The following is a 23070-nucleotide window of genomic DNA, read 5'->3' as shown; positions in this document are numbered from 1 at the left end:
TGGTTAAAGTTCTTTCTAAATTCAATAAAACCAAACTACTGAAGCGTCCTACTACAAGTTGTTTTCAGAAGTTATTTACTTAAACAGTAGGTGTAAAAAAAATGGATCCAAGACTTCGGAACTGTGGCTGGATGGTAGTGAAAAACAATTTTAAAACCTTGCTAATATTATAATGGATGAATTTAGATGGATGGTTTGTTTGAAGGTGTCTCCACAACGGCTAAGTGGATCTTGATGAAATTAGAACACATAGGCTATTAAGTTTATTTTTAAATTCCGTGCGGATGAAGTCGCAGGCAACAGCTAGTATTAAAAAAAATTGAATTGATTATTTAGCGTACTTTGTTTATTTTATATTAATTTTAATTTATTCCTCCTACGTAGGGTTGGCGAGGTAGGCGGCCGGCTGTAAAAAAATTAAGCCTTTAAGGTTTATAAAACCTTGTCAGCCGACCCCACGTGAGTGGGATAAGACCAGGGAGATGATGTATTTAAAATTAAATTGAATTCATATTTTCGCTAGCTACTGTACACGTTACAAGAGGAATGTTCAGTCTAATTCGTTTATTTCTAACATTATCTTTGGAGTTCTTTTGTGGCCGTCTTTAAATCTTACTGGCGTCGCTAATTAACTCCCAGAGCGAGCAGTCGGGACAAAAGCATTATCTTGTGCTCCTTTACTCTTTACGCTCATTTAATTCTTTATACTCGTATCTAATACTCGGTTTCACAATTTTATAATCCATTGAAACAAATGATATCGTACATTCAACGGAATTTATTATAAAACCTATTTTTTTAATGATCCAACATTGCAATAGAAGTGTAATTTTGTATAGGTAGATACTATGCGGTCAAAATAAAATGATGCCTAGCATATGACGTACCTTCGTTAAATAAGTGTCACGTACTAAGTACTATTTAGCTTTATTAGTTTATTTTTATTATGTATCAGCATCAACTGACGTCCCCACTGACGGGCTCGGAGCCTACCCTAAGTTAGTTCGAACCCAGGACCTGCAGATTGCAAGTCAAGTGCTTAACCCCTTATCAACCAACGCTCTTATTGTGTACATTAAAAGCAAATTATCCAAAGACAATGTAATTCAGTGAAAATTATACTTCTTTCTATAACGATGTAATATTTAAAAAAAACTTTATAAGTTTAAACTTTGCAGCGCCCCTTTATATAAAACTATTAATTTATATTGCGTAAGTTTTCGCAGATTTTTTTTTTATATTATCAACTTACGTGTGGATAAAAGTACATTTACAACTTTTCCATTTTTTCCTTTTGATAATCTTAGGCCATAAATATAAAAGTTTTATAACATGCTTTCGCTTTAACGCGGTATAAAAGGGCTTTATTTTATAAAACTGATTGTAACAATATCGAAAGTTTGCGGACCCTCAGCCGAAATTGCGGCAGGATTTGGGATTTTTTCGGCCATATTGGATTTTTTTTTTAAGATTCTGAAAAGTCGTTTTAACTTTAAATCATTATCCATTATTTTGATTATGACTACAAGTATCTTTGACTGTTACCAGTTAAAGGATAAGGACAGAATTGATAAAATATTAATATTTTTTTCCATTTCCTTTTATATTTAACTGATTTGAAAAAAAAAATTAGGCTTTCGTCGAATCATTAGACGAAATACTCGTACAACGCATTTCTATCTTACGTCCTGTTTTATACGACGTGGCATAGACATTCGCAATTGCAGATGCGTTGCCTACCTTCAATAGACGGAGGAGGGGACGTCCAGAAAAGGGATATTTCCCCTTCCTATGCGTCAAGTCCTTCCATTAAATCCACTTCCCTCTACTCATTCTTTCTTTATAAAAAATAGTGGGAAGGGAAAGAGGACTAAAATTAGGCCTCCGGAACAAGAGACGACAAGATTTCCACTTGGCACCTGTCTTCTGTGTGGTCGTGTTATTGCACCGAGCGAGCCGGCACATTCGTGCATCAGATGTTGCTATCGTCTTCTGTAGGGTTAGATAAATCACGATTATGAATTCGATTGTTCCATGTTGATACATTTATAATCAGTTCTCCGACCTTTTGAGACCTCCCAAGCTTGTCAGAATGAATACACAACCCATTCATTTCACTGAAATAAAGGAAAATCACATATTTATTTATTTAACGTTCAGAGTAGAAACTCGTCAGCGGGGAAACTCCGTGTCGTACGAGCGTAGTTTAGTGTTTGACCTTGTTAACTGTCCGCTGGGAAATCTCCGACTGTCTCTTTTATATATCTTGTATGAGATATGAAGGTACACGAAGCGATGTAATCATTTTCTTTGCATCCTTTAATCAAGATTAAGGACGTCGAAATGCCGGAAGCGAATGCGAAAGAATTTTATATCGTAGTCACTTATCATGGGTTATTTCTATGCCCTGTAAAGACTTAAGTAGTAAACGTCTTACTAGACTTCTCAAGATCTAGTGGTCGCCAATTTATCGAAATGCGACTTCATGCGAATTCACAATTAAAGATTTTTTGACATGATTAAAAAGAGATTTATGTACTTCTCCATATTATCTTGAAATTGATTAAATTTAGCGTTTATTTATTAGCACAATTTCTTTATAAAAGGAGTAAAAAATTTTAAATTCACTTATTAATTATTAATCCAGTAAATTTAAGAAAAATATTGTTCCTTTCAATACTACAAATAAATATTTATTCGATTTATATAACTAAAATAAATTCACAGCTCATATCACAAACCGGGGTTCCTCAACTTAGTTCATTTACAATTGAAGTTTAAATTGTACCAATTCCGGACGGAAAATAGCTGATAGCAGTTTAAAGGTTTGGCAACGATCAGTTTAAGTTAGTCTCAAATGAATATGTGAACGGCGAATGAGCTTAAGTGGGAAAATCAATGTTGCCGTTTTGACGACTTGGCGGAAAACGTATGACGTAAAAGCGGCCCTCTAAAGTATTGAGTTTTTTTATTTATGATTACTATAAAAAATAGTTATTGTCACTAACATATACGAAGTATATTAGTAAAGTTTGCTTAATACATTAACTAAGAAAGTGTAGTGAAATAAACTTATTCTGGACCGTTTTGAATATTAGAACACCCTCGTTGTACCCAATATTATACAACGCATTTTGTTTTTAATATCAGTATACATTTAGAACCGAATAACTATAAAAATATAATAACGTTATACGTAATTTACTCTAGGTACGATATAATCTTTCAAATTATTATTCCGATTTCCATCTCCTTCGAAGTTATTACGCCGTCTTACCAAATTGCCCTTTGTTAGAATTCTACTAATATCGTTAAGAAATTTATTCGTGGAAATCCTTATATTAGCTTCCTGAAAATTGGAACATAATAGATGTGGTATAAATATGGAATACTAGCTGTCTCCTGCAACTCTGCCCGAGCGGAATTAAAAAATTTAAGTTAATTGGGAGCCACTGTTCTTCCAGAATATGTTCTACATCTGTGCCTTTCAGCGAAATCTATACAGCCGTTCTGGAGACACCTTCTAACATCCATCCATACATCTATACACATCTAAACATTCACATTTATAACATTAGTAAACATTATGAATAACTAACAAATAGCTACAACGATATTTCAAATTCTATTTAAAGTAACAAATAGCTTAATAATCTGAGACTTAAAAAAAACTACCATATACTTCAAAAACAATTCTCATTTCTAAAAATAATACGTTAGAGTAAGAAAGGGAGAGAACAGAAACTGTGCGTGATGGAGCTTTCATTCTCAAATGAATGTTTAGAATTCAAGCCGCTTCTACATAATGTAATAAAACTCCATGTTGAGCAAGACTAATATTTTAATGTACCCTCTGAATAAACATAAAAATGCACAGATAACAAATCATTCACTTGTTTATGAATACAGATACTACATCATCCTCCTTCCTTTTTTTTTTTTAACCAAAACATTATGCAAAAATCTTACAAACTAATTAGAACAGCAAAACTTAAACTTAACATAAAGTAAATACTTTTTTTTTTTAACCATAATAATAACAGAAAAAAAATTTAAACTATTAACATTTAGCTTAATGTAAAACTAAATAAGTATTTTAAACTTCAATTACGGAAACAAATTTTTAAACTTATTTTTCGCTGAAATAGCCGCCTGCCTAACATCAATTTTTTGCGCATTATTATTGGGTAAGAGTGAAGACGTTGCGATTGTGGTGGCCTCGTTACCTAGGTCGCGTTGTAATGCCGAGTCTGCGCTAGACGTTCCCGGGATGCAGCCGCTCTCAGTGGGTTCAGTAGCGCCATAGGCACTGCCCTGCTGACCAATATTAATCAAATGCCGCCTATTACGTCTGTAACATCTGCCCGCGGCATCACTAACAAAGTAAGATCGTGGTTGCGCAGCGCGCGCCTGCACACGGCCGCGCCTGCGCCGACTCACTCCGTCCGCGATGATCACCTCCTGTCCGGCCTGCAGCTCCGGGAGCGCCCTCGAGTGACAGTCGTATCTAGTTTTACACTTAAATTGTTTTTCTCGAATGTTTTTATAATCTTCGCTATTGTCTCGAGAAGGTTTAAGTTTGCTCAGATGAATGGGAAGCCGAGTATTTATCCTACGACCCATCAATAACTCCGAAGGTGAAGCGATGCCGTCACGCGGTGTCGCTCGAAAATTTAATAATCCTAGATAAAAATCAGTGCCCGACAAATACGATTTCTTTAACATTTCTTTTACGGTTCTAACAGTTCTCTCACTCCGTCCATTCGACTGCGGATAATGGGGCGACGTCGTGATATGATCAAAACCCCACGTCCTACAAAACGATGCGAACTCTTTCGACGCGTAAGCGGGCCCGTTGTCTGTCACCAGATGGGCCGGAATGCCGTGTCGAGCAAATTGCTCCTTTAAAGCGCCGATAACTGATCTGCTACAAATATTCGTTAACATAACTACCTCAACAAAATTCGAAAAGTAATCCACTAATATAATATAATAGTTTTTTCCTATTTGAAAAATATCTGAACCTACCTTGACCCAGGGTATATCAGGTATGTGATGAGACAAGAGGGGTTCACGCGGGGGGCGCGGAGCGCGCTCTGTACACGCTGCGCAGCGCCGCACGCGCTGCTCGACATCGCGCGACATGCCCGGCCAGAACATGACCTCGCGCGCGTGCCGCTTGCAACGGTCTATGCCCATGTGCCCGTCGTGAACGCGTTCTATCATCTCCTTACGCAGACCGCGCGGTATATACACAAGATTGTCCTTAAAAATTATGCCATCGACGTATTCAAATAATTCCCTGTAGGACCACTGCGCGCGAACACGTTCATCGACTTCGTATTTATTGTCTGGCCAACCGTTACCTATATACGATATTAAAAGTTGACACTCTTCATCTTTGGCTGTAAATTCCTTAACAAGTTTTGTTTTTTCACTACTGAATCTGACATTTTCTAACAAAAAACAGGTCTGCTCCTCGACTTCGTTACTTATGTTATCCGACAATATTTCTCCTAGCGGGGCTCTCGACAGTGTATCCGCAATATACATATACTTTCCGGGCTTGTATACAACTTTAAAATCATAAGCTTGTGCCCTTAACATCATGCGTTGGAGGCGAGCCGGCACCGAGTCCAAAGATTTCTTAAACAAGGATTCTAATGGTTTGTGGTCTGTCTCCACCGTAACGTCCGACCTACCGAAAACATATTGATGGAACCGCTCCAACGCAAAAACGATAGCTAGTAATTCCTTTTCAATCTGCGCATAGCGACATTGCGTGTCGTTGAGCGTCATGGAGGCAAACTCGACGGGACGACCTCGCTGCAGCAGTACGGCGCCGATTGCGCGCGCACTCGCGTCCACCGACACCAGCACTGGCGCGCGCGTCTCGTACAACGCCAATACGGGCGCGCCGCTCAGCAGCCGCTTGACGCGCGTCACCGCCGCCTCATGTACCCTGTCCCAGCACCACACGCTATCTTTTTTTAACAAACATCTCAACGGATAAACTTCCTCGGAATAATTCGGTATATATTTCGATAAATAATTAACCATGCCCAAAAAACGTTCCAAAGACGGCCTATCTTTAGGTGGTGGCATATCCGTAATAGCCCTTAATTTACTCTTATCTATTTGCATGCCGCTAGCGCTGAAAGTATGACCTAGATAATTAATTTGTTTTACGGCGAATTCACATTTTTTACGATTAAATTTAATACCTACTTCTCTGGCCCTATCGAGAAGGGCCTTTAAGCGCCTATCGTGTTCTTCGATATTTACGCCCCAAACGACAATATCGTCTACAAACGAGTCAACGCCTTCTAAATCCTCTAGAATCTGTCGAATTTTTGAATGAAAAACTTCCGGTGCACAATTAATTCCGTACGGTAAGCGCAAGAACTGGTAACGCCCGAAAGGCGTCCCGAAGGTACATAAATCGGCGCTCGCATCATCGATCTCACACATCCAAAAACCCGAGCGCGCGTCGAGCTTGCTGAAAACGGTGGCCCCTTGCAGCCTGCAAGCTATCTCCGCGAGCGTGGGCAACGGGTAGTGTGCGCGGCGCACGGCTTTGTTGAGCGGACGCGGATCAAGACACACGCGAATGCCGCCGTCCTTCTTGGCGGCCACCACTATCGCGTTAACCCACTCCGTCGGATGAGAAACTTTTCGTATCACGCCTAACTCCGTCATGCGATTCAATTCGACTAACAACTTTTGTCTAACACCTATAGGTATTTTTCTAACAGGACATAACGACGGTTGTACACTCTCATCGATTACAATTTTATATTTACCCGGTAACTTGCCCAACCCCTTGAACAAATCGTCGTAAGATGTAATGTCAATAGTATGGATACGCCTTATCATACCTAATTCTTCACAAGCATTTTTACCGAGTACACTTTGACAATTATGTTTAGTAACAATGAAATGCAAATTATATGTACGACTTTTGTATATCCATGACAAATCACATGCTCCGACAACAGTTAAGTAATTACCACAAAATGACTGCGCTCTTGTGTTATCTGAATATAAAATAGCAAAGTCGCATCCTAGTCTTTTAAACGTATCTATAGAAATAACATTTAGATCTGAACCCGTATCTAACTTAAATAACTCGCGATTTCCACTACAATTTAAAATTAAATATTCATACCATTTGCCGCCATACTTGTTGTCCTTACATTTTTCACGAAGAGTCGAAACATGATAAAGATCCTTATCACTATCACTTTCGTAACTTTCATTTAATTGCATTACTTTTTTATAAAACTTTTGCCGACAACACTTTTTAAAATGTCCTATTTGATTGCATAAAAAACAAATAGCTTTTTTAGCTGGGCAGGTAATATCGCTATTGCAATTGTAATTAGCGCAACAAAGACATTTAACTCGCGGCGAGACTTCGGAGCGCCGACGCGTCGCCGGCAGGGGGCGCTGTTGGCCGCCGCGACCGCGCCCGCGCCGCCCGTTGCCCCACGCGCCCGCCACGGCGTCCACCGCGAGGCCCGACGCTCCCGGCTCCGGCTCCGCCGATCCGCCTTTTGTTTCTTCTATCTGCTGAGTCTCCTCGTTAGACATTTCATTTGCCTGACATATTTTTACTGCCTTAGCCAGCGTAAGATCCTCGGTCCTGAGTAATCTTTCCCTCACGACGCCATCCGCTACTCCACAAACTATTCTGTCGCGTATCAAGCCGTCTTCTAAATTTTCGAACTCACAGGACTGACTCAACAATTTAAGTGCGGTGACATATTCGTCTATGGACTCCCCTCGGTTTTGAGATCGCGTAAAAAATTTAAATCTGGTGATCGTCGTATTTTGCTTCGATCCAAAGTGTTCATTAAATTTTTTCACCAAAATCTCGATATCCTCGGCGTCCTCATCTTTCGTAAATTTAAACGTAGTATACACATCGTAACCTTCCGGGCCGATTAAATTCACTAATAGACTGCTTTGTACATCTTTTGTACTTTTGTGTACTCCCGACGCTTTCAAAAAGACTTGAAACTGTTTATACCACTTTCGCCAGGCGTCTGCGCGCGCCGCCGGCCCACCGTGTAAAATTAATTCTGCTGGAGGTCTAGCGTGCTCCATTTTAACGCAAAACTACACTTTTCTAATAAAATCGTAATTTAACACCGCTGTCACCATGTAATAAAACTCCATGTTGAGCAAGACTAATATTTTAATGTACCCTCTGAATAAACATAAAAATGCACAGATAACAAATCATTCACTTGTTTATGAATACAGATACTACATCACATAACACGATTAAACGTTATTTTTTAAAATAGGAATACGAAATTCATAAATATAGAGTAACGATTTGTACAAAGGTATGCAAATTTCCGTAACACATTTAGCAAGACAAATACAAGTTGCCTATTGAAGTAACTCATTGAATTACGTCACGGCAACTTCTGCATAAACTTGTATATAATTAACACGATCGGAGCGAAGCAATTTCACGAATAATTTTAAGCATTGGCCATTTTCTGTGAATTGTTTTAATTAATATTAATCTATATTTCCATTTTGAATTTTAATTTCCTTTGTTTTAATAGAAAATTGATTTAATATTTTTATATTTGTATAGAAAAAATTAGTCTTCATAACTTAAATAGCACTTTTCCTTAATAAGTTTTAAAATAATATGAAAACATGTTTAATGAATTTATTACGTATATTAAAGATATATTTTTATATCTTTCATCATTGTACTACTGGCTATCTTACTAAAATTATAAATGAAAAAGTTTACATGGATGGATGGATGGATGGATGTTTGTTAGAAGGTTCAACGATGGTTCGATGAAATTTGGCATGGATGTAGACCATAATCTGAAAGAACATATAAACTAATTAAGTTTTTTTTTAATTACGCGCGGACGGATTCGTGGGCGAAAACTAGTATGTTATAATTTATTACTATAAAATCATAACATAGTTTTTTTTTGATCCTGCAAGAAGTTATGTTAAATATAACTGAAGGATAATTGTGTAGTCCTGGGGCATTACAATGGCGGGGGCTTGTTGACGTAGCGCCCAAACCTCTTGAAAGGGGAAAACCTCAATTGTACGAACACTTATAAAAGAAAGGGTATTGTTTGTGGGTTTGTAGGCGGCCGGTTAGTTTTATATCTTGCGTACATTGTAGGATATTATGAATATTTTCTTATATATTTATCTTGGAAAGTTTTTTTTTTATTTTAACACCAAATACAACATTTTATTCCTGTATATGGTTAGGATTAAAAAAAATAATCTGATATAAAAAGTTTATGCGCTTTTATTTTTCATGTTTTAAAAATTACTTATTTACGTAAATTTATATTTATTTAGTATTTTATATAAACACATAATACATTATAACTGTTTGATAGAAGTAAACAATGCAACAAGCACGACAACCTGCGTTTTACTGTACAGTAAGAAGAAACGAATAGCCTTAATCTCGTGTAATAACATTTCGGAGAGTATAAGAATATTCTAAGTTAATACTTGGACCTAGTCTAGCATTAAATATATTTCCTTTTTGCAGTGCCTATGACCCAGCTAGTAGCGGTAGCGGGGGAGCCGGTATACTTACCGTGTGACATCGCAACACAAGACGAAGATGACGCCGTACTTCTTGTCTTATGGTACAGAGAAGATCTTGGAACACCTATATATAGGTACGTTAATGAAGTCACCGCCAATAGATGCCAATGGGTATCATTGTCAACACAATATTTTAACAAATAAAAATTGTCAACAGTGTGGATGCTCGAGAACGTGACTTCGGTGTAGCAGAACGGTGGTCAGATGAAAGCGTATTTGCTTCAAGAGCTTATTTCCTACCGGAGCGGAGGCCAGCTGAGCTGGGTGTGGACCGCGTCAGAGCATCCGACCAGGGGATATACAGATGTCGAGTTGACTTCAAACAGGCTCAGACGAGAAATTCCAGAGTCAATTTGACTGTTATAGGTAAGATGAAATTAATATATTTTTTTTTTGTAAAACTTTAAAAGATTATTAGTAAACATTCATGAATAACTTTGTGTGTAATTTTGTAACAATTTAGGAACTTCAGAGCTTATTTTTTTAACCAAAGTAACATGTATGTGGTTGAATCTGTTAAGATTGGCACTGGCCCAACTAGATAACCTTTGTAATCTAAGATTAATATTCTAGAACCTAGATAATTTAGGTATAGTCTTCCTCTTTCCTTTGATTCCTATTATTCTTCGACATATGACTAGATATATATTTTCATACACGATACAATTTCAAAACTATCTATGTTATTATTTTTTTAGAACAAATAAGAGAAATAAAGTAAACACGATCTGTTAAATAACAAAGTACTTATACTGTAAAAATGTATCCCAAAATCAGACTATCACATTTAGGTTATTAGATATCAGATTCTGAAATAGCGGACCCTTTTTCTCCTTATTTACAAAAGTCAGATAAGATCTTATTTTTTTAAATCTTGTTCATTAAACACAAAACAACCAATTTTGTAACACAAAGGGAGGCCACGGTAGGTATCATGTTCACAAAAAAGGTCCGATAGAATTGAAAAGATTACAATTTTATAAAGACCCCAATCCGAATCCAATTTACTTTATAAATTGATCAAACCGATTAGGGGTAGAAAAAATACGAAACAATGTTATCAAATAAGAAACACTAGTAAATATAGATTATATAATTCTTTACATCTAAACTATTATGACACAAAAAAACATAATTGAAGTAAATTAAAGAAAAACACCACATGTAAGAGAACAGCTTTTTATTTCATGAAATATTCTTATGTAAATAGAGAGTAGGTCGTCAATTGAAATTCAATCTTAAACTTATTTATTATAAGTTCAAAAATACGATGGTTCAGTATTTATTAAGCTATTTCTCTTTTCAACAGATAAAAAAAAACATTTTATATTCGACGATTGAAATTAGACTAAATAATTTTAGAATAACTTTGTACAACGAAAAATCCATACAAAGCTTTTGTGTAAGCTAAAAAAAAATTAACATGAGGTAAATTGAAGCGCTAAATCCTCTTAGCGGGCCGACTGGTTGATCCGTAAAGTTACTGACGTTAAATCTGACGATAATAATCCATAATAACCCGGTTGAAGACCGAAATGTTTGACAACATTCGTATTAACCCAAACGAACTTTTTTTTAAATTTATTCTTTGATAATACAAATAAAATTTGCACCAGTTATAAAACAAAAATATTTACACAAAATAATATAATAACAATATTCTTCGTTGCCTTATATCTTTCTTCTTTCTCATGTAATGAAATTAGCGTAAATGTGTCACATTCTTTAACTCTTTCTTTTAAATTATCCCTTTATTCTAAAAAAAAACTTGAGAGGTGTCAAGGGACACCCGGATGGAACAAAGTTCCTTTCTATTAATTAGTGAAGGAACTAATGTTTATTCTATGAATAAAAAACTTAAGTCTTCACAAGAAGTATATTTTATTTATATGAATTTTCGTTATATGTATATTGTCACGTCGTTGCCATGGTGAAGTAGCGCTCATTCGTCGTTAACATACTTACAATAGCAAAAAGTGTCGTGACAACTTTTCGTAAGAATTTTTTCCGTCTAGCCCCCTTTCACAACGCGCGATAAGGAACTTCGTTCCAAAAACAATTCGAATTCTTTTTTTAAATAAAATTTTAATATTAACAGACCAGTGTTATTTTGATATGAAATAAGTAGTTTTGAATTAGATTATGTAGATGGGGATACAATCGCGGCGGAGTCTTGGCGGCGGCACAAAGAACAGTTCATTGTAATACACTTGTGGTCTCCCGCTTGCCAACATATCAAATCACTCCACGTTTTCTTTCACCATACTGACAACATACGTGGCTAGTATAATTTGATCATGGTTAAAATGTTATTATTTAAAAATATCTTCAACTACTTCAATAACATCGACAACTTCTTAAGTAGATTATCAATTATATACATATATATAGGTATATATATAGTATATATATGTGTCCGTTATATCCCAAATTGGATTTTGTTGTACAAACGCCCCTCAAATGTTTAGGTTATGACTTAAAAAAAAATATCAGAACCAAACCAGTCCTTAATATTTACATTAACCCGTGCCTAATTCATAATACATTTCCCATTTAAATAACATGGGATTTTTGCACTTTTGCAGTTAATTTTTTTCCACCGACACAAATGTAGCTAAAAATACTTTAACAGCTGTTTTTGTAGGAAATTTAACGCTCTTCAAATAAGATCTGAAAGCTTTTTGCATATATATATATGTTTGTGTGTGTGTGTATGTATGTATATTTTCCGTTAATACAAATTAATATTTTACAAAGTATCAAAACGTTTTAATCCAAGTTCTCCAGTAATATGTTCTAGTTATAATGTAATGTGTTGTTTTTGTAAAGTTACCAGTTATTTCATTGGTTAAAATAAGCGCAGGAAACAAATCGATATTTATTAGTATCTGGAAGTGGAGGGACATCCCTCGAGTGTACTCCACGTGTGTTAGTTAACACGATGCTTCCTACTTACGTTCAGACCCCGTATTAACCTACTGTAAAACTACTTTAATAAGGTTAATAAATGTTTATAGGTTAGAAATATAATAGTTTATACATTTAGTTGGAAAAATCTCTCTTGAGAATAAGGTGGTTAAAGGAAAATTAGATTTGTTTGTATGTTATCCGACTTGATAATGTTACACAGAAGATACTTTTCGAATTTCTAATTGGTTACTTTTCTCTTTTTAACAGTTCCGCCAAGTAAAATGGTGATAACAGACGACAAAGGTGATGTGAAGCAGGCGATAGTCGGTCCATACATCGAAGGGGATACGTTTACGTTGAAATGCGATGTATCTGGAGGTAAGTTAAAGTTATAAAGTTAGCACTAACTAATATTGTCAGATATCTGTATTATAAAAGCTTAATGTCTAGAAATGCAACTTTAATTCAGAATTTAAATCACATTAAAATAATTTTTCTAATTAATTACATTTGAAAATTGAATATTTTTACATAACATATTAAAAGTAATGAGATACTCTTAAATGAAAGTAAATACTTACTTTGTTTCAATATACGCTATGTGTAGGTAAGCAAATTTGAGTCCTGTTTTTACCACCGTAATGGGGGGTCTAACATGTTAGGGGTATTAATTAAAAGTCGACACGACTGCAGTGCGAAGAATTTATTGCTGTCCCTAAATCATATTAGGTTAGGGTCACTGTGTGAACGAATGGAATAGCCGATGTCGAAACGTTCCCCATTAACCATTACGAAGGTGTTTAAAATTATTGGAATGTCTGGAATGGACCCAAAATTCTAATACGATTTTCAACCTCCGTAACGTTTTAACCTTAATTGAAGAGAAATACGGACCTATTTACATTGAATACGACATTAATCACGCTATAGAATTGAAACCTCTTATATATTTAAAGTAAATTCTTTGTGTATTTAAACTCACATTTTTTTTATTTCAAAGATTTATATTCAATTTACTAAATAGTACTTAGACTTAAATTAACAGGCTCGATTCGGGTATGCTCTTAGTATGTTTAATAATTTTTACACAAATTAAACAATTCTTCGCCCTATATTACCTTTATTTTTAACCCTTTTTTATACATTTTTTTATACAACAAAAGGTCGCATAGGAAATGTCGACCACTTATATGGTGGGAATGGAAAGAGGACTCCGGCACCACACTCATCAGATGAAACGCGGAATTGCTTCCACTTCACACTTCTTTTGTGTAGTCGTATTATTTCGCAGGCTGAGCCGAACAATTCAACGATGTCGTTGTTATTGCTGACGTCTATAATAGAACAAATTAGCATCAACATCGAAGCACCATAATTAATGACGTCATAATGTAATCAGGCAGGCCTCGTCCCTGGGTGAAGTGGTTCCGTGATGAAATCGAGGTGGACACCCCTGCGGTGCCACTGGCAGGCGGCGGAGTGCGGGGCGTGCTGCATGTAGGCCCGCTCACACGCTCCGATGTGCGCGCCGCACTAACCTGTAGAGCCTCTAATCATCTCAGGGCACATCCTATTGAAACTACCCTCACTTTGGATATGAATTGTAAGTTAAATACCACCTGTCTCTCATTTCACCATTATAACAAGAAACCTGAAACCTAACTGACTGAAACCTAATCAGGTCAATTATTTGATAACAAGACCACTTAGTGGTTCAAGAATCCAATTTACTTTGGTGGTAACTGATCTTCTAGAAAGGTTTTAAAACCACAACATAAAGTTTCAACTACCTATGTGTACACACATGTTTTATACGTTACGAATACACCAAAATATAAAACATCATCAAAAATATATATCTGGAATAAAAGAATAAAGCTCAGGTCTAGCAATTTTTTTCTTTTACGTCAGTGATTTAGCATCAAGATAAATTTATTACGCATCGGGAACATCAATCTAAAATCAGGCGTATGACAAGTAAATTATTACCGCAGTAAATGTCTTGGAGTTGTGAATTTATGAATATAATGATATTTGCTTGGTTCATAATTTTCGTTAAATTTGATTCAAAAAACATGAATGTAAAATAAAATTCGTAATATCTCCCGCATTATCATTAACCACCGCATCTAATTATATGGTTAAAGTAAAAACCTTCACTTTTTATTCATGAATGTGTATTTGCTAATAAATAAATTATACATCTAACAAAATTAAAACAATTTAATGATGGAATCTTTTGCTAAATTATTTGATGAACTGTGATATTTAACAGTCGTCTTTATCCTGATATTAATATTAGTAGTTTAATGTACTGTATTATTTTCAGTTCCACCATTAAGCGTGCATATTCTTGGGTCAAATCAACCACTATCAGCAAGTAGAAGATATGATTTGCTCTGTCAGAGCTCCGGTTCTCGACCTCCTGCTTCTATCACATGGTGGAAGAGCGGACACAGAATAAACAACGCTAAGGAAACGGTAAATCATAACTCATATGACAGCTTTATATTTTTCTGAAATGATGATGATCAAGGTCTATATTAGGATGGAATCTTAAGCGAAGCTTTTGAAATAACATTATTGAAAGAAGCATAAATGTTAGCCTGGAAATTATTATCACAATTTTACTTACCTTAGCAAAACTAGTCATCAAAGTTTGCGCTGCAAAAATGCTAGTCCTTATTGATAGTGGAATCTAAGATTTTACTGTATTATCTAAGAATTGAATTAAGGGAAGGTAACGATTAATCAAGACGATTATTTTTCTCTTATTAATAATCTGTTTTTAAAAAAAGTCACATATATCTTTTAAAGGAACGTTATACAGATTAGTTACTTGACTACGCAAAATATCTTCTAAGATAATTTAATTACACCAACAAAAGCAAAGATAATCTGATATCAAACGATCGCAACTTTCCTAATCAGCATTACCATGAGAAACAACATCGCGAAGTTGACTTAAAATAAGAGCACGTAAAAGTAATAAATGTAGATTGAACGGCTCGGCTAGTGCTCGGGGCGGACTCAAATCGGTCGTAAGGGAGCGCCGTTCAGCGCTTCAGGCGACAATGTTTGTTGTCGCGGGTGACGCTGGCTTGTTATATTAAGGATGGAGTACGGAAGGAAATTAAAACGGACAGATAAGCCAGGAAAATGTTAAAGTTTATATAACTTTGGTTGAAATCTATTTCTTAGTGGACGAAGCTTAATTTGTTTAAAGTACTTCTCATCGTCACTTTCACTTCAACCTACCAAATTTTCGACTAGAATCTCAATATTGTGACGACGATTTGATCTCGTGGTATTTGCAATATTTGAGTTACCATGACAAGAAAGTATGTGCAAACTCGTTCATGGAAGTGAAATTGTTCTGCGTGAATTAATTAAATTCGTTGATCAGCGAGCATCCTCGCCGCCAGGAATTAATATTAACGCGGCCCGATTCAATATAATTCAACCTTTAGAGACTCGAGCAATGGCTGCCCTAATTTATTATTTACCTGAAAGCTTTCATAGAGCCTCTTCAATTTATTATCACGGTATCAGTGTTTGGTGTAATTTGACGTCAATTTAACGTCAGTTATTAGTCAAATTGAAGAGGTATTCAGACTATTTGGTTTTAAAGTTATTGTGTTTCATCGTTTCGCCTAAAGGTGACTTATTAGATAGTTTTATGTAATTTAAATTAATCTTTAATTAGTAAAAGTAAATTTCTATGGATAAATACTTTCCTTTTTCAAAAAAAAAATTCCAAACAACAAAATTAATGTATTTAGTTACATCAATTATATTAATAAAGACAAGACAAACGAATAATTGTAATACAATAAAATGAAATCAAACCAAAAATAACACGTAAAGTAAAACGTTTATTGATCTATCTTTCGAATACAATTTCCATTAAATGTCACTTTACAATGTTCAATCACGAAAAGAACGAAAAAGAATACAACTTTTAATGTATTTGGCAATTTAAAGAATATATGCCTTGGGCCCCAAAGCACCCATTCCCCGAAAAAAAGAGCTCATAAAAACACTGAAGCCCTTCGAAACTGAAGATGTCTTGATAGAAAATGTAGTATTTCAACTCTGAAATATTTCTATTTTAACACAATAAAATGTTAGATTCCTTTAATGGCGTTTGTTTTCATATATACGAGTAATTTAAAATATAAACAATTTTAACCAGAATATCTAAAGTAAAAGGTTACTCTCTCTCTCGTCACGTCTACTCGTCGTCGTCACTCATCGTAATTTCCTGATATGACAGATCTGAATTGTTTTTGTTAATTAATTTGCTTTTAATACGTTATATAGATTAATGATTCACTTTTACAGCTATCATCAGATGGAAATACAACAACTTCAACTGTGTCTTTACAACTGACCAAATCAGATGCGGGAGCCAAGTTGGCGTGCCGGGCGTCCAATCCTCAAATGCCCTCCGTAGCTGCGTTGGAAGACGATTGGTTGTTAGACATACAATGTTAGTCAAGTATCGTTAAAATGATCTTTTTTTTAAGTTCCTTGACAAGAATGAGACATGACCTAATCAGAAAGCACCATAAATATGAGCACAGTTAATAACCTCACTAAGTCTTTCATAATCGAGATAAGATATTCTGTGAGCTTGTATCTATATCTCAAGGGAGCAATATCTACAACATCTGGTACTCCTGTAGGTTCCTCAAAACGTTCTTTAAAGGACTCTGGTTTGGAAATAACATAAAAAAAACATTGCATTTAGTTTCCAAAATAATGTTAACAACAACGTTAACCGCTTAACCTCAGTGATTGTTTAGTTTGTTAACATGCCACGTTGCGTTGCGGTATTCCAATTTCATTTTGCAATTTATTTTTATACATAAAAAATTTAAAATAAGTTTTGTCCTATAACCTAACTTTCTATTTGTTTTGTTACAACTTTCTTTAATTTTTTAGATGTTCCCGAAACTACAGTAAGATTAGGAACAAATTTGGACCCTAAGAATATTAAAGAAGGTTCAGACGTATATTTTGACTGTGTAATCAAGGCGCATCCTTACGTATACAAAGTAGAATGGAGACATAATGTAAGTGATGAATTATCAATGAATCAGAACTAGCTTACGCGATAACATCAAAGTACAGCTTTTGTTAAAGACTAAGAAAACGTGGAGGATTTAAAAACAAAGCATATTTTAAAGAGTTCCATAACTTTTTTGATTGAGAATTTTCAAAACATGTAAATATTATTATTTTTTTTTGTTTCAGGGTAAATCACTGGTACATAATATAGGACATGGAATAATAATAACGAATCAGTCGCTTGTCTTGCAAGGAGTTGGCAGAAAAACAGCTGGAAATTATACATGCGTCGGATTTAACGCCGAAGGGGATGGAGAGAGCAAGCCATTCACGTTAAACGTATTATGTAAGCAAACATTTAAGAAACAAATTAGTTTTTAGAAAAATATGTTTATATTAAACCAAAAGAAACGACTGTCAACACAACAATTTTATAAAAGAAAGAGGGAGATTAAGAGGCAAAAAATTATGTTACATAATATAATTTTATCATTGTCCCGATATGAATATTAATTCAATTGTATAGTTACTAATCAGTTATGTTCCACTAGATGCTCCGACGTGCCGAAGCTCCCAGCAAAGGGTGCACGGCGTGGCAAAGCAGGAGCGCGCACACATCACCTGTCATGTTGACGCCAACCCCGCTGACGTCACCGTGAGTATTCATTATACATTCTGTTACGTGTAACTTTGACCATGTCAGTACTAGAATTACTACCTTACTACCTAACTATAAATATCTTAGAAATTTTTAGCTAGGAACTGAAACTAACTTAATTTTCTTGACACCTATATCCACATGTTGGCTTCTAAAGTGCCTTACCTAGTGGATATGTGTATCAGAGTTGATAGTGAGGAAAGCATGTGTCTTGCTGCATGTGGCTGATTTTCTCTGTTTACTCTGTTTATAATTAACTAGGTACGACTCATTCTTGGGCGCCTCTGCTCGGCCTGTCATTTTATTAAGAATACCATATTATACAGAAATACGCTTTGCCTCCTCTATTTATATATTAATTCATAATTTATAAACAGTTTCGCTGGACATTCAACAACACGGCGAACAGTAACGAGGTGAGCGATGGTTACGTGTCTCGTTCGGGCACTAGCTCTACCGTCAGCTACACACCACGCACCGAGATGGACTATGGCACTTTGCTCTGTTGGGCACACAACCGTATCGGCAAGCAGCGTGTACCCTGCGTCTATCATATCATAGCTGCCGGTAAGTAGTAGTTTGTGTAATGAGATTGACAGAAGATAATCTTGTATTTCAAAAAAAAAATCTGAAAAAGTAGCTAGGTATGTTTCTGGGTGAAATTAGAATAGAATATTTTCAAGTTATTAGTAAAACTTGTTACAGGTCGACCAGATCAAGTGCACAACTGTACAGTTGTGAACGCGTCATTAACGTCATTTGGGGTTCGTTGTTCAGAAGGTTTCAATGGTGGATTACCACAATCGTTTCTACTTGAAGTCCGTGAAATTATTACACAGGTATCAAGACAATTATTCATTTTAAGTGTTTTAATGTAAACGCCAGCATTGACAGAAAGTAATATACATTTATGTAACAGGAAATTATAGCAAATGTCTCGAGCGCTGTGCCGCGCTTCACAGCCGTCGGTTTAGAACCAGGCAAGACGTACGCGGCCGCTGTTCTAGCATACAATGCCAAGGGTCGAGGTGACCCATACCCTCTGAGAGCAAGTACTTTACGGCCCCCGGAAAAACATCATGTACATGATAAGAGTTTAGGTAAATACGTCGTAATATTAACTTGTATTTCTTTTCAGGATTTTGCTAATAATGTCTATTGGATTGTGCAGCCTTTTAGTGCACGAGTTTTTGAACTTTCTATCGCATAATATCATAATCTGAAGCTTAGAATATGTCAGACACTCGCTAAAAAAACTGAGTCATTACAATTTGAATATATCAGCATCGTAAATTGTCAGGAAACAATGTTCAATATTTCGTTTTATGCACTTTAGAACTTATAATTGTTTACTGATCCATTAAGTTTAATAAACATTGCTTTTATCAGATTTACCAAGAACAGCCTTTCAAATATCCGGAGCGATGTCAGCAGCGGTAGGTGGCGGTGGCGTACTTATGGTCGTACTGGTCCTGTTTATGGTAGCAGTTCGACAGAAGTGTGCCAAAAGGAAGCCGCGGTCAGCCCCGCCGCCAGCCTCACAGCCTGCCTCGCCTGATAAACTACGAGAAAAGGATGATAGTGAAAGTGACGATAGAAATCCAGATATAATACCATCCGACACAGATCATATGCAGGTGAAACTTCAAACTAGACGTTAGATTATAAAGCAAGATTTTTTTATCATAAGGTGGCAGTGGAGCAAGTGGCAACCTGAATACGCCTAAATAGCTAAGCGACTGCTGCCTATAGACATCCAGAATTGCAGATGCGTTGTCTACCTTTAATCCACAGAGAGGACGTACAGAAAGATGATATGTCCCCTTCCTATGCGTCCCATCCTCCGTCAAATCCACTTCCCCTTTTCACATAAAGAAAGGATGGGAAGGGAAAGCGGGCTAAAATTAGACTCCCGACACTTCACGCCTTTCTTCTGTGTGGTTGTGGTATTTCACTGAGCGAGCCGGCCAGTTCTTGCAACAGATGTTGTTGCTGGTGTCTACCACTATTAGTTTTTTTTAGTTACATAGGCTAATATAGTCTATACATTAGTAACACATATATTATCAAGTCCCCATCCAATGATGTTGATTAAAATAGTTTCTGGACGATAGTTATTAATTACAACATGTCTTTATCAGATTGACTACTTTCGTCATCAGCAAGTGTCAACAATCTCCCCTCCTCCGGGGAACAGGGCGCCGCGGGGGAGCGTGGCGGGCGTACGGGGTAGCATACCCGCCTACTGTCCGCTCAGGACAGGTCCACCAACGCATCCACAGATGCACGATACTACGGTAAGTACCTTTTTCCACTAACATACCACTATTTAATGAGAGACGCGCGTTTCATTTCCGCGGTTCCTATACTAACTGATAGTCGTGCGCGGATTGCTTGGCTTTATGGCTCTAAGTACTAAAAAGTGAGCATATATTTTGTTGTTTTTTATAAAAAAAATTGCTTATCATTAATTTGACTGTCTATTCCACAATTCGTGTCTTAATTTAAAAAAATCAAACGTATAATTTAATTTTTTCTGACAGCCTATACTATATGTAGTCCGATTACTAATCTAAATTTCAAAAAATTTAAAACATCAACATGGCAGCAAAAATGGGTTTATTCGTGGTTAAAAACCTATAAAAACCATAACCTCATTAGGTTCATCAAAACTCTATTCACTACTACATCTCTTTGTTAACTCGTCGACTTTCCGCGCGATTCTCTTTACTTCACCTTTCTTTTTCTATATTTAAAGGCAAAGGTTCTTAGTGGCTGGTACGAGACCTCTTTGGAAGAATGTATAATTTTTTATCCACCAAAGAGTTCGGATGCGTAATTCTTCACGCAATAATATTTACGAATTGAGGTTATAAAGATTAAATTTATAATGTTAGCTGCAATAACAATTAACTAGCTTAGATTTAAGATAAATGTCAGTAACTTACTCAATTAAATGTAGCTATAGTTATGACTAATTGATTTTAAGGATTTCACTAATTTGGGAATTTATATTAATCACTTGCTTGAGATTATAACATTAGTTAGGGCAACCGATTTACATAGTATGAATAATTGTTGTTGGGCTCTTTGTCTAATGGTTGTTTGTGATTAGTTCGAGTTCAGAGTCGGCTTTGAACTTAATTGTTTTGGAATAATATTCGAAAATAGTTGCTATGATTGAATTATGTTTCTACAAACATTAATATAGTCTACATAAACAATATTGTAAAATTAACTTAAGAATTTAAGATTTTGGTTCGAATTTCAGATAAGATTTTTTCTTTCTCAATGCATTAAAAATATGTATTTTTTCAATACCAGGGTCGTATTCAACAAGAAATTTTTATTAAAAAGTTTAGTTACATGATGTGGAAATTATAACCTATTATAATGGAAATTATAAGGTTTTACCTTATCATCTTTTTTTTTAAGAATTTTCGAAGACACCCACATTGAAATCATAGGTTAGCGGGCAAAATTATTCCAGCCTCCATAGTAAATTATACAAAGGTTTCCAATTCGAAATTCTGGAATAAATTACCTATTTAGGCTCCGAGAGAACTTCTAAAAGGTTCCAAGTAAAGTATTAATAAACCTATATTATTCGAAGCTCAAATAGAATAAAAATTACAGCAATTTTTAGCTTAAGTTTATATGTATGTCAAAAAAATAAAAGTAAACTTTTCAGTTGTTCGTAATTTTATAACAAATGTTCATAAAAGCAACTAATTTAATTAAAAAAGGATCAAGAGGAAACATAATTAGTAAAAAGGTCTTCGTTAATTAGAGGACTAGATTTACAAAATGGCCAATTTAATGAGTATTAACAGAATGAAATGTAATCAGTCACATTTATTTTGAGTACACAAAGCTTTTTCAAATTCGCTAATGAAATGTATAAGTTATCAAAAAAGTCCTTCAATTACAAACTAAGTTCATTTTAGAAATATATAAAACTTTCATAAAATGGCAATGTAGTCGATAATCTATTAACCCATGTACATTTCATCGACCAAATTTTTCATCAACAACTTAAAAACATCTTAGTAGCTTCATTGAATCCTCTTGAAATTTCTAGAACGCACCATCGAGCATTCCGCCACCGGCGCGCTTCGCTAGCGGTGCGTGCACATTGCCGCGCGGAGCGGGCGCGTGCGGCACAAGCGGAGCGGGTATCCCCCTCCAGCACCTGCGCACACTGCCCCGCCCGCTGCCCGCGCCCGCGCCCGCGCCCCGCCACACGCCGCGCGACACCCCGCTCTGACAAACAACACAACTTTAGACCAAGTGTACATAAAACAGACTCTCAAAGAAAGTGCTCAAAGTTTTTAGAAGCTTTGGATATTGCGAACGGTTTAGGTACATTCCCACGATTCGACCTATTTTTCTTTCAAACGCTACCGGTTTGAATATATATGTGAATGTAAGTTTTGTTTTTGATACACTAGCGAACTTACCTTAATTAGTGAAATTAATATTGTATATTAAACATCGATAATACCTGAAACCTTTCGCTAAGTTTTAATTAAATTAATAGTTAGGAAGAACGAAATTTTGAACTGTGTTATGGTTTATTTGTAATATAATTGTAAATAAATTTAATAATATTCAAATAAATACTTTAGATAATATGATTATTAAATAATAGTTTAATAATGTTATACGAGTGTGAGTGAAGTGGATTTAAAAGGTTTATTGAATTTGTGTTAAATTTTTGAGCTTTGCTTTAATAGAATTATAATTAAATTTGTTTAGAAAAGGTTGTGAAATCTTTATAAATTAATTTAAAAGATGTAAGGCTTCTATTT

At 35.5% G+C, this 23070-nt stretch overlaps 1 protein-coding gene across 1 annotated transcript; it reads left to right on the top strand.

Moving 5' to 3' along the window:
• The first annotated feature begins 9564 nt into the window (after positions 1–9564).
• Positions 9565–22526, top strand: LOC106711641 (hemicentin-2). Its single transcript, XM_014504009.2, has 15 exons — positions 9565–9692; positions 9776–9984; positions 12796–12906; positions 13928–14131; positions 14858–15009; positions 16873–17020; positions 17476–17606; positions 17788–17947; positions 18153–18256; positions 18637–18826; positions 18965–19098; positions 19179–19359; positions 19649–19896; positions 20401–20556; positions 22341–22526. Exons 1-15 carry the CDS (start codon positions 9565–9567, stop codon positions 22524–22526), a joined length of 2442 nt encoding a protein of 813 aa, XP_014359495.2.
• Positions 22527–23070: the final 544 nt, after the last annotated feature.

The sequence above is a fragment of the Papilio machaon genome, chromosome 17 (assembly GCF_912999745.1).
Source record: "Papilio machaon chromosome 17, ilPapMach1.1, whole genome shotgun sequence".
Classification (NCBI taxonomy): Eukaryota; Metazoa; Arthropoda; class Insecta; order Lepidoptera; family Papilionidae; genus Papilio; species Papilio machaon.
The sequence above is the reverse complement of the archived record's forward strand: the minus strand, read 5'-3'. Positions and strand labels throughout refer to the sequence as shown.

Excerpts from the sequence above, each read along its gene's own strand:
- LOC106711641 (XM_014504009.2), top strand. The coding sequence starts at position 9,565 with ATGACCCAGCTAGTAGCGGTAGCGGGGGAGCCGGTATACTTACCGTGT. Across the intron at positions 15,010-16,872 it reads TAAACAACGCTAAGGAAACG|CTATCATCAGATGGAAATAC; the intron begins GTAAATCATAAC and ends TCACTTTTACAG. Across the intron at positions 18,827-18,964 it reads CTATCATATCATAGCTGCCG|GTCGACCAGATCAAGTGCAC; the intron begins GTAAGTAGTAGT and ends AACTTGTTACAG.